We start from the raw sequence: 12923 nt of genomic DNA on the forward strand, positions 1-12923 counted from the left end.
CTTTATAATTAATTTGGCCGGGACCAAGTATATTGCTGGTTTTGTAATTGTTTTTCATTTTTCTAGATTTCATTCATTTTCATCGAATATCCTTTTATTTCCCATTTTATTTTAATTGACCTTTCTACATTCTCTTTGCCCTGTTCCGTTGGCGACTCTCAGGCCATGCACATCATCCCCCCCAACTCACAAAACTATAATTCCTCGATCATAGTATTGACTGATTTGGGTCTTGTCTCAAGGGAAATGGTGCTGCTGCTGCTGCACTTGAGCCTTTCAGTTCTATGAAAATGCATGAAACTAGTCTCAAGGGGAAGATTAACACTAACAGTGGCCGTTGTTATTTGAAGATCAACCTGTAGAGATACGTTGGAAATGCCACTGCATCAATAACTTTGCTATAGTTGGGGATATGAGTGGTAGGTTTTGTTAGTGTTTGCCCTTTCATTAACACAATATTCAAACTAATTACTCCGAGTTTGAATATGTACTCCGTACTGTCATTTCCAAATGACGTGAAGTTAATAGCACCAACTAGTGGATTTCGTTAATGTCAAGCCTTCCATCAACCAAACATCCAAATTGAATAATTACTCCAAGTTTGAGCCGATAAAAAAAAAAAAAAAAAAGGAAAAAAATGACTCCGTACTGTCATTTCCACACACGAGATCAACATCAACTAGGCGCAGGAAACCACGATTCTTTTTTATTTTCTTTAACAAAGTAAGTACACTAGGAAAAAAAGTACACCGTTAAAACCTTTTTGCTGACATTTACTAATAAATTACAAAGGACCTATGACGATGTTACAGAAAGTGGATACCATAATCATTTCGTGCTCGATTAACCATCTGATCTATGCCTAACCATTTTCACCACCATCATCATCTTCATCTTAACAATAATGTTTATCATGTCTACTGGTATGGGGGCTTTGCTGCTCCAATATCAAGAGTGAATTGGAGGTTGCATCATACAGCACTAACCACTTCCAGAATTGGTGGTTGCATCAAGTATCACTACCAGAATTGGAGGATGCATCATACTCCATAAGCAGCATGATTTGTTAGGGAAATTGTTATAGTATTATCACTCAAGTAGAAGACTCCTATAACAGTTTCAATTGTAATTACAAAGTTTTTCTCTTCCTTATTTTCCTTTTTCTTTTGTTGATAGATAATTATCAGGAGCATAACGTGTTTCAGACTGCACTGACTAAAGGTGGTCATTGTGATTGATCGCACGATTGACAAATTCTTATGGCATTTCTAGAAACATGGCTCTTGTGGGTTTGTAGCATCCATGGCATTGATATATCAACCATATTAAACCCGAAGGTGGGAGGTACTTTGCTGCCATTGCATGAGGAGGTTTCCTTTTTTTGTCATCTCTATTTCTTTTGATCTTGAAGACAAATAAAATAGATTGTATTTGATTCGTATGTTTTGCAGTTTTCATGGACAAATTATTGACTTGTTCTAATTTTCTAGAAGAATGTGCTCGGCCCTAAATGTAGAAGTCGAACTTTTTGAAAGATTAATTTAGAAACTGAAGAATAGATCAGAAAAGTAAATTACACTTTGATGCATGTACAATTGTGAGAGTAACTGTTAGTCATCGCCTAGAGTGGAAGATGAAATTCCAAGGGAAGAGGTGAAGGTTGCTGTAGTGTCCCCAGCAAGGTATCTCTTGAGCCGATCCAAATCATCGGCTGCATCGAGCATTGTAGGCCTAGTAGAAGGAGACTCCTGTGTGCAAAGGATACCCAACTCAAGTAACTCTCCAATTGCAACTTCCCACATTTTCTTCACTTCGTGGGATTGATCTTTTGATGCTCTCAACAAAGAAGTATCTATCACTCTTTCCACCCTTCCATGGAAGTAACTCTTCACCCATTGGTGCAAGCTTAGCCCACCAACAAACATGTCATCCGTCGGTCTTCTTCTGGTCACCATCTCAAGCACCAGAATGCCAAAACTGTAAACATCTCCTTTTGTGGATGTAGTTGACCCAAACCCGTACTCTGCATTATAATATTTTGAGTTGTGATGAAGGTTTTTGTTCTCAACTTATTAACAAACGCGTAATTAAAAGAAATTCCTCATCTTTCATTTATTTTTTATTTTTCTATATGAAGTGGCAAAGAGAAATCTGTACCTGGTGCAATGTATCCAATAGATCCACACAACAAGTTTGCAGTAGAATTTCCCATTTCAACAGCTCCACCATTTCCCCCTCCAGCTGTCATGACTAACTTTGCGATCCCAAAATCAGAGACTAGAGCTGTCATGTCATCATTGAGAAGAACATTACTTGGTTTCAGATCACAGTGTATGACTCTGATAGGGGAGTGATGATGCAGATAGGCCATCCCTTCAGCTATATCGCTACAAATGTTCACTCTCTGAAGAAGGCTCAAATCTGAAGAACCTGAACCCAAACCTGTGTTCGAGTGCGGGTAAAGACGGCTATCCAAGCTGCCATTTGCCATGTAAGGAAGAACAAGAGCCTTAAAATCAGGTAGACTGCATGCTGTTATAATCCTTATCAGGTTCCTATGACGGATCCTCTTTAGCACTTGGCACTCTCTGCTAAAGCTCTTCGTTGAGTTTCCAGACTGCAAGTGTAACACCTTGACTGCAATCGCAGTTCCGTCTGGAAGAACTCCCCTGTAGACACGTCCAAAGCTACCTGACCCAACAAGTCTCTGTTCATCGAATCCTTCGGTTGCATCTGATAGTTCTTTATAGGTAACTCTTGGAAAATTGAGGATCAATTCTGGTGTACTTGGTTTTCGATCAGTTTGAATCTTCCGCGAGTGAATAATGGCTCTAATGCGCCGGACACCAATCACACAACATACTGTGGATAAGAATACTGATATAAATATCACGATGACGAAAATAACCAAGAACACAGTTGAATGAAACAAAGGTCCGCTTGTCTTGCAAATCGGAATTCCAGCAAGTCTGTTCGTAACATTCCTGCAGAGTCGGTGATTCTCCAAGAGCGACATCGTTGTTATTGAATCGAAGACGCCACCGGTTGGGATTGTTCCTTTAAAGTTGTTAAAGGAAAGATTTAGATAGACGAGTGAGGAAATTTTACTGAGGCTTATTGGAATCTTTCCGGATAAGCGGTTTCCAGAAACGTCAAAGGATTCGAGGTATCTAACCTCCCCTAAGGATTCTGGAAGCTGCCCTTCAAGAAAGTTGTCCGAGAAATTTATCTTCGTCAATGCAATGCAACTTGAAATCTGAGGGAAGATATTTCCGGTAAATTTATTCGAAGAAAGATCCATCTCTTGCACATTTTCCTGCTTGCTAAGTTCGATTGGCAAAGGCCCTTCGAGATTATTATGTGAAAGGTTCATAAAAATTCTGATATCACGTAGACCTGCCAGCTCAGGAGGGATGCTCCCTGTCAATCTGTTATGCGATAAATCAAGCTTGTACAAACCTGTGCACCGTCCCAAAGTTGGAGGTATAGTACCTGAGAGAAGGTTGTTGTTCAAAAATAGAGAATATAATCCAATTAAATCTCCCAGACTCGCAGGGATTTCACCAGAGAATTTGTTGTGCGACAAGTCTAGCAAACCAAGGTGAGCAACCCTGCCTAGTGCTGAAGGAATTGCACCTGTGAACATGTTTTGCGATAACACAAGCTGATCCAAGCTTGACAACTGATCGACCTCTTCTGCTATGGTTCCATTTAGAAGATTGGATGTCATGTCCAGGTCTATAAGACTCGAAAGATTTCCTATATCTGGAGGAATTGATCCAAATATTTGGTTTTCTTGTAGTGAAAGATATTGTAGTTCTACACCAAGACTGCCAATGGAGCTTGGCATTTGCCCCCGAGGTCCATACCATCAAGTTCAACCTCCAATATAAGAGTGCAGTTTCCAAGTGCATTGAAAAATGGAGCAAGATTGGTGTTTCCATCATGACTTATCATATCATTATATGATAAATGAAGATACTGGAGGTTAGGCAGTTTCCTTACAATCTCTGAAGGCAGTTCACCAGAAATATTATTATACTCCACATCTATGTTGGACAGGTTGCAAGTAATTAAAGAGGGAGGAAGTTGTCCAGTAAATTGGTTATTGTACAAATTAAGGTTCCACAATTGTGAACAATTTCCAATATTTCCCGGAATTTTGCCTGAGAGTGAGTTTCCGGACAAATCTATGTTAAGCAAATGAGAGCAGTTGGAGAAGAGGAAAGGCGGGAGTGTACCACTTACATTGTTTGACATGATATGAAGCAGAGTGAGTCTAGAAAGATGGCCTAAGGAGTCTGGGATTGAACCATGCAGATTGTTCCCCACAAGTCGAAGATAGCGGAGATGTCTAAGAGAGGAAAATTCAGGTGGAATGTTGCCGAAAAGATGATTGCCATTGATCAATAATATGCGAAGGCCAGTTAGATTGGAAATAAAGGGTGAAAGCAGCCCTACAAGGTGAGTGTCTTTCAGTATGAGCTGTGATACACGATGATGGTGTTTGTCACATCTCACGCATGTGAAATTGCACACTTCATTAGTCTCGTTCCAGTTTGTAAGGGTGGAATTTGGATCGAGTGTTATGGTCTTTTTGAATTCCAGCAATGCTGCCTTGTCAGAATTCAGAGAGAGGTGAGGGGGGTTGTGATAGCCTGAATTTGTAATACCAAAAGTTAGAGCCAACTGTTGTAGTAGGAGGAGAGACAAGGCTTCGAGGAAGATGGACATGTTGGAAGCGGCTGATAATCTTTCTTTGAAGGATGTCTCCTCTCTTATTCTTGGCTTCACACTGCTTCATATCAAAACATACTAAAATGACAATACCAAGAGAGTTGGGAATTTGAGTGAGCAGATCAGGTGTGGGTCTGGGAATGAGAAGGAGGTTTTTAGCGAAGGTGGAAATAGACCCTTTGGCAAGAAACATTCAATGGAGGCAATGATTTGTACAGAGCACTAGTAAGAATATTCGTATCATTTTCATGATGGTTGCAACTATGATGAGTGGACTTTCAACTCAACCAAAATGGAATACCCACTGAGATGACACCATAAAAGAATTTATGCGAAAGATTAGTAGATGGCATTCTTCTTTTAGGGGGGGTGGCCGCATTCCAAGCTCAGATATGCGAGATCTTGTTCTTACGGATGAATTTTAGAAAATCTAGATCAGATATCACTATTATAATGGTGCAACAGCATTGACACGGATGCCGTAGACATATGAGAGCTTTCACCCTCACATAGACAATGGTCTATCTAAAACTGCGACATGTGTGATGTGTCTCAAGGCCACCTAGTTTGGTTGGTCTTCTACTTATAGGATGGGAATACTATTACTACTACTTAATTCCAGGAAAAAAAGAGAAATGGAGTTGACATTCAAAGGTATAATTTGGATGGCCCTTTTGCTTTTTGGGTATTCATTACAAATCAGTTGGGATTCTTCTGGATGACCAAAAAATTTCTCAAACTACTAAAGAAGACAAAGCAACCAGGTTGATGGCTTTTCGTCACTCGCATCATTTTGTGCAATTCTACTCTTATTTTGAGCAACTGATCTTTTGTATATTGAGGGGACCATTGCATTCTTAACCAGTTCCAACTACACTTGCTCTTTTGTATTAATTTATCTGTAAAGTAAATGTTATTGTTTATTTTGAATTTATCATCTTTAATTACACATATTTATTAAATAGATTTTAAATGTTTTTATCAATTATTTAAATAAAAAAAAGTGACCTAAAATGCATCACATCAATCTATATGATAAAATCTAAAATAAAGATAATATTTTTATTATTTAAATTGAGAATCTTCTTAATGTGAAACAAATCTGAATAGTACTGTATAATTTAAAGGATATATATTTTATATATATATATATATATATATATAAAGGAATGTAGCAAGAGTTTATATTTTTTTCTTATCACGAACAATTCATTTGATCGAAACGAAATTAAACTCATTTATCCAAACTGATGAGATCAAGCGCTTTTTCTACAGTAACTAAAGAAAATTAGCTTAATAAGCATTTTCTGATGATTCAATGGAGGTTAATTCTGACCATGTTAAAACTTAAATAGATGGCTTGAGAAAAGAATTTTCCATTCCATAAAATTCAAGATGTCGAACCAAGCTGCTCAAGTTAAGGAGTTGAAAGATAAAGTTATTAAAAAAATAAATGGAGTTGAAAGATAAAGTTATTAAAAAAATAAATAGGACTCAGGCTTGCACTGAAAATTTAAGAAACAGAAATGCTAAAGCCACACATGGGGATGACAGTGGTTTTTTTTTTATTTAATGATTAAGAAAATATTTTTTAATGATATTGTAAATTTGTTTTTTAAGTATTTAAAAATATTAAAAAAATATATAAAAAAAAAAAACAAAAATTATACTGTCGGGATCCCCAGTGTGGCTGTAGAGCCACTCTTTAAGGTTGTGTTTGGATATTGAACTAAGCTCAGCTAAGTTGAGTTCTTTATATATAGTAGTAAGTTCAGTAGTGGAGGGAGTTATGTAGAGTTCATCTAAACTGAATTTAAAGTGTATTTAAATGTTAAGATGAGTTTAGTACTTTTTATGAGAAATTGAAAAAGGTTGTGAGTCCCACATATAAAGATGTTTTAAGTTGAAAAATGTTGTGAATCTCAAGTGTAAGAAAGTTTTAAGTTGAGATGAGTTTAGTAATTTGAGAGTTTACTATTTAAATGTTAGATTCAGTTTAAAGTTATACTGAATTTAGCTGAGTTCAGTTAGGTTTGGAAACCAATCGCAACCTAAGAAAACATGCTCGATCCGTTTTACGAAAGCCAATCAAGAAGGAAACAGGTTGAAGAAGTCCAAAAGCCCAGAGAACAAGAAACCTGTTATAGCCTTTTGAAAACATTATGACTAGGTCATGGGCCTGGGCCCAACTAATTCAAACTTTCAACAACAGCGAACATCTTACATTCTTAAACACATCCCCGGCCCAATTAATAAAAGGTTAATTTTCAAATGAAGTAATTATTGTGGGTTTATATTTTTTAATTGAGTTGGGGTACCCTAGCTAGCTGAAACAATTTTTTTTTGGATCAAGTTGAGTACTACTTTTATAGATAAAACCAAATACATCCAGAGTTCGAGTGACTTAATTATATATATGAAATAAGTGTGTCTTTTCCACTGTGAAAATTCAAAAGGGAATGTGGTAATTGAATTAGAGGGATATTACCAAAGGCTTGCGTTGCCGCTGTCTATTGCACCAAATTGTGCGTGCATCGTTTCTTGGATCGATGAATTTTCCTAACTTTCCAAACTTTGAAAGAGAGGAGGTAATGCTTGATATCACTGATGATTGGGGTCAAAATCTAGTCCTATGCCACAATAGGATTAGAAATTGCATCTATGGTAATACTTGAGTCCCCTTAAAGTAAAATGTTTTGCAGGCGCAGTCTCTTAGCTTTGGTAATGGCCATCAATGCTGCTCTAGCTTCCCCAAGATTGGGATTCACACTGCAAATGAAGTCAATGATTGCATAGACGATTTCACCTGAGTCATTCCAGCATATAGAAGATAAAATACTTCCTTAGTCTCTGACTGCAACATCAAACCTAATGAGAAAAGAACCTGCTGGATGTCTTTCTTCCATTCTAATCTTGTGGCTGTTTTCAATTGCCCAGGCTGATAAGTATTGCTGGAAGGTAGATAGTACAGACTCAACAAAAGCAAATGGAGGAGGTGATGCAGGAATTTGATTATGGGTTTTTTTTTATTTCTGAGAAACCATAGGTTGTCCATAGCAATTGTGGCAAATAATTGAAAGGAATGTTGATCTTCTTCTGGAGTTTTTAAGACCTCAAAAGGTTTGAGAATATTTTTTATCCAAGTAGAGAAAGGTTGTCTTGCAAAGGAAGTGATATCAATGGGCCATTTTGAGTGTCTCCACAATATTCTTGAGTAGAAGCAGTTGAGGAAAATGTGGGAGATATCTTCTGGTTCAGTGTTATAAAGAGGGCATAGTATCTGGTCTTCCTCTAGTTGGATGACACTGTTAATCTTAACTTTGGTGGGAAGGATGTTGCGACTTGTTTTTCAGAGAAATAATTTCAACCTGTCTTGAAGTTTCAGTTCCATAAACTCTTCCAGTTAATAGACTGATTGTTAAGATTGGAAAAGTTATTTCTTGAAACAAGAGCAGCATAGGCTGATTTGACCGAGAAATTACCAGAAGAATGGTGAATCCATTTAATCTTGTCTTGGACTAAATGATAATTGTGATTGGCAAAATGGATTTTTGTATTTCTCTTGAAGAGTTTTTCGAGATGAGAGTATTGAGAAAAAGAACATTTCAACACTTGGTTCTTTTAGAATGAGCTCATAAACAGTCATGTTAAGATCAGACTCTAGTTGGTTGTTGGGGTTTGGGTGAGGTATGGAACTAGGGATGGAAGTAACCCATAGATCAGACCAAACCTTGGTAGAAATGACATTATTGATTTAAAAACAAATACTAGAATATAGGAAATCTCTTTGTTTGAGTAAACACTTCCAAAACCGAGAATCATTGGATTTAGAGGGTGCTTTCAGGAATGAATTTGTTCTTAAGTATTTCTTTGAGATGACATCCTTCCAAAGGCTTATAGAACCATTTAGTAGGGACCAGGCATATTTAGTGACCAAGGCAGAGTTGAAAGAGGCCATATTTTTTAAGTCAAGGCCTCCCATTGATTTAGGCAAACAAATGGACTTCCATGATTTGGGAGTAAATTTCTTTCTATCACCATCTTTGAATCCCTACCAGAATCTACTAAAGATGGAGTTCAGATTTTTATTCATGACTTTTGGATAAGGGATGAAGACATAACATAGGAAAGGATGGAACAAGCAGTTGCTCTAATGAGTACAAAATTTGTAGCTTGAGAAAGAATTTTGGATTTCTAACCCTAGAGTTTATTACAGATCTTCTCCATTAAGCCATTTAAGAAGTTTTTTCTATTAGCACCATTGAAAAGAGGAAGTCCCAGATAAATAGAATTAGGGGGGATACTCTGAAGTTGAAGGAACTTTTGACATCATTAATGACAACCTGAGTGGTATTTCTACTAAAGTGAAGAGAGGACTTTTTTTTCATTGATCTTATGTCATGACCATTCATTAAAAACAGCAAGACATTCAGAAAAATTATGAGCATTTAGAGCAATGGCCGACCCAAAGAGAAACATGTCATCTGCAAAAAGGATGTGAGAAATAAAGAGACCTCCTCTAAAGAGCTTTATACCCTTAAGACCATTGAGTTGTTCCTTTTTTGCAATAAGTCTAGACAAGACTTCAGTACCTAAGACGAAGAGGAAATGAGAGAGAGGATCTCCTTGACGTAAGCCCTTAGTGGGATTAAAAACCCCTGAGGGGATCCATTAATGATAATTGAATAGGTCACAGTGATGATACATTCCTAAATCCAATGGACACATTGTTGTCTAAAACCTACTTGCTTTAGGATTTCAAGAATAAAGGTCCACTCCATGGAATCAAAAGCCGTTGCCATATCAATCTTTATAACCATTTGTCCAATCCTTCCTTTTCTTTTTTTCATGATGTGGAAAATCTCTTGGACTAGAATGGTATTATCTTGAATGAGACGGCCATGGATAAAAGCATATTAACATGGAGAGATAATACTAGGAATGATGGTTTTTAGCCTGTTTGCAAGAATTTTATATAGCACACATTAGACAAGCTTATGGGTCTGAATTGATTGATATCATTGAGATTGTCAACTTTTGGTATCAGAACCAAATTTGTATGATTGAGTTCCTTTAACAATTTCTCTTGGATAAAAAATTTATGAACCGTAGCAATCAAGTCAAATTTGATTATTTCCCAAAATGTTTTATAAAAAAGACCTGTAAAACCATTCGGTCTAGGTGCCTTGGTGGAGGGAAGTTTCCTAACAACAGAAGTTATTTCCTTTTCATTTGAAATTTTGCAAAGGAAATCATTATCGAAATCAGAAATTTTCCTTGGGAACAGATTTCTGATGCTGATTGGGGGATCAGGATGAGAGGAAAAAAAGATTGCTTGGAAGTGTTCTTGGATCTTAGAGGAACGTCCAATTGTTTCTTTCAATCTTAAGATAATCAATGTTGTTCCTTCTACGCCTAATAGAAGTGGAGGCGTGAAAAAATTTTGCATTTAGATTAGTGGAAACGAGCCAGGTATCTCTGAATTTTTGCCTCCAAATAGATTCCTCTTTAAGAAGCAGCTCATTAATGTTTTATTTGAGATCATTTTCCAAGGTGCAACAGGATGGTTAGGAATCATGTGCTTAAAGAAAGGAAAGTGTGGATATCAAGGTCTTGAGATTGGATTAGATGTGACCAAAGGTATTATGATTCCATTCCCTAAGGACTTTCTTGGTGACTTTGATTTTTTTTGAAAGGATGAAAGAAAGGATTCCAGCAAAGTAAGAACTCCAGGCCTATTTGATAACTCTAAAGATAGAAGGGTCCCGAAGCTAGAATTCTTCAAATTTGAAGGACTTGGGAAGACTCTTCTCGTTGACTGTATCAAGGAGAATGGGAGCAAGCTGAAACATTTAAATCTTGATTAAGAAGGCAAGGCTCCCCATATATTTATGAATATTCCTTACATCGGTATTGTAATTATGATAAATGCGGAAAGTTAAAAAAGAAAATAATAAACAATTGTCATAATTTGTTGCAAGTGATTAGTATAAATTATAAAAGTTAGTTTACATACAGTCTTCATTTAAAATTATAATAATATTCTTTTAAAAATGATATTTTTTTTTTTCCTTTTACCCTCATTCATCAATGGGACTACACACGCAGTCCCCTACTCAGAACTGCAAATAGAATTTCTCAAATTATAATATATTAAGAATGAGCAGTTCAACTCATGAAACTATCATTTTGTTTTTCCTAAGCAAGCAAATTTTTATTAGAAACGGAAATGATGATACATGAGGAGGGGGTGGGGTTCTCCAACAAACGCCCCAATACAATAACCACAGTGCAAAAGTGGTGAAAAAAAAGAAAATAAAACGGATCTTGGGACCAATTTCTTGGTCCCTACCCATGCCCTACAAGGGGGCTCTGTTGTAGAAGACGTTAGTTAGCAGTTCACAAAGTCATGCGAACTATAGAACCACCGCCAATGGCAGTGAAACCTCCGCTGGAAGGGTTAAAGTTGTGGGTGCACTGCAATTTGTTGTCTTGAGATGTTTTTTAGAAAGATTTGTAATTCATTTTTCAAGATTATCGATTAGGGAAAGCTATAAAATAGTCGAAAGCATGGCATCAGATGGACTGATCTGCGACCAGTTATCTGTCTTCCCACGCATCTGTGGTGTCAGTGGTATGGAGGCTAGGCCAGGCAGATCTGGAAGATCTCGGTGTCGAGAATCTTCTAGTATGACGTGTGTAACAGGCGGAGGCATCGTGGCACGAAGGTGCATGAAGACCACGTGCGGAAACAAGCCGTGCATGAGGGCCACGCTCAGAGTCTTTTGACGCGATTCCGCTCCATCCTAGTAGATCAGAGGCTGTAGAATGATGTGGTGGGGCGTGTGTCGACTGATAGCAGCTGGAGTGCAATAGATCTGACGAAAAATGAACTAGTGGAGGGGGAGAAAAATACTATTATGAAAGTATATACACAGTACGGTAATGGAAATGGAGAAGAGTGGAGAGTGAAAGCTATAGCTCCACCCTCCTCTCCGGTGAAGGCACTCAAAGAAATTGAGTTTTCTAACCAAGGAATTCTACTACAAAAAAGGAGTTATCATGCTGCAGGAAATTAATACCTCGTTGGGTTATGTAGATCAGATGTGATGTTTTATTGAAAATTAAATAAAATCTTATTATAATATTATTTTTTAATATTATTTTTATTTTGAGATTTGAAAAAATTAAATTATTTATTATATTTTGTGTTAGAGTTTAAAAAATTTATAATGATTATATGAGATGAGAAGAAATAGTTTAATTGTGTAACCAAACCAATAAAAGACAATGATATATAGATATGCATGCTTAATTGGTTGCTCAAAAGCCAAAAGATATTATAATGATTGCTATTGTTACTACAGTCCTTGTATTATTAAATTAACACGCGTGGAAGAAAACTCTAGAGAATTAGACAAACAAATACTACCAAAGTGGTACATGTGAAACACAAATATAAAGAAAACAAATATTTAATCTAGCATGCTTTAAATTGTCTCCTCTCAGGATCTCTATCTGTACTTGTTCTGTATGGGGGGTCCCAACCCCAATGGCCACGTGCGATCGCATTATCTATCTCACAACGCCTACCTTCATAGTAGTCCCGTGAGGCGTAAAGTTATAAAGAAGGTCAGATAAGTCCTAGCGTTGACGTGTATGGTTTAGAGGGAGTCAAACCCACATGTTAGATTGAATATTTAGAGTGAAATGACCGTGAAGGATGTGTCAGACAAGGGATTCAGTTGCGCGTACGCAAAAATTAGGACTTTTTCAAATATCTCATTTTTTTTATTATTATAATTTTTTTAAATCTTAATATAAAATAAAATAAATAATTTAATTTTTTTAAATTTTAAAATAAAAATAATATTAAAAAATATATTCTAACAATATTTTATTTAACTTTTTAATTTTAATTTTATCTCATCTTATCTCATTTCTAAAAACAAACAAGCTCTTAAGTTTATGTTTGGATGTTGAGATAAATTAAATTAATTTATAAATAATAATATTTTATAAGTTTTATTAAAATAAATTTAAATTTTTTAAATTGAGATAAATTTAATATTCATATAAAAAAAATTAAAAAAAATAATAAATTTTATCAATAATTAATTTAAAATAAATTAAGATGAATTTACTTTATATTGCATCAGTAAACAACAGGACTCCGTACCTTCCAT

General features: G+C 36.1%; 1 protein-coding gene across 1 annotated transcript; it reads right to left on the reverse strand.

Moving 5' to 3' along the window:
• Positions 1-1542: 1542 nt before the first annotated feature.
• LOC121262503 (putative leucine-rich repeat receptor-like serine/threonine-protein kinase At2g24130) lies at positions 1543-4886 on the reverse strand. Its single transcript, XM_041165000.1, is given in 3 exon segments — positions 1543-2023; positions 2158-3852; positions 3855-4886. Coding segments are annotated over 3 exon segments (2988 nt in total). The 5' UTR covers positions 4735-4886; the 3' UTR covers positions 1543-1610.
• Between the last annotated feature and the right edge of the window lie 8037 nt (positions 4887-12923).

Source organism: Juglans microcarpa x Juglans regia, chromosome 1D (genome assembly GCF_004785595.1).
Source record: "Juglans microcarpa x Juglans regia isolate MS1-56 chromosome 1D, Jm3101_v1.0, whole genome shotgun sequence".
NCBI lineage: Eukaryota > Viridiplantae > Streptophyta > Magnoliopsida > Fagales > Juglandaceae > Juglans > Juglans microcarpa x Juglans regia.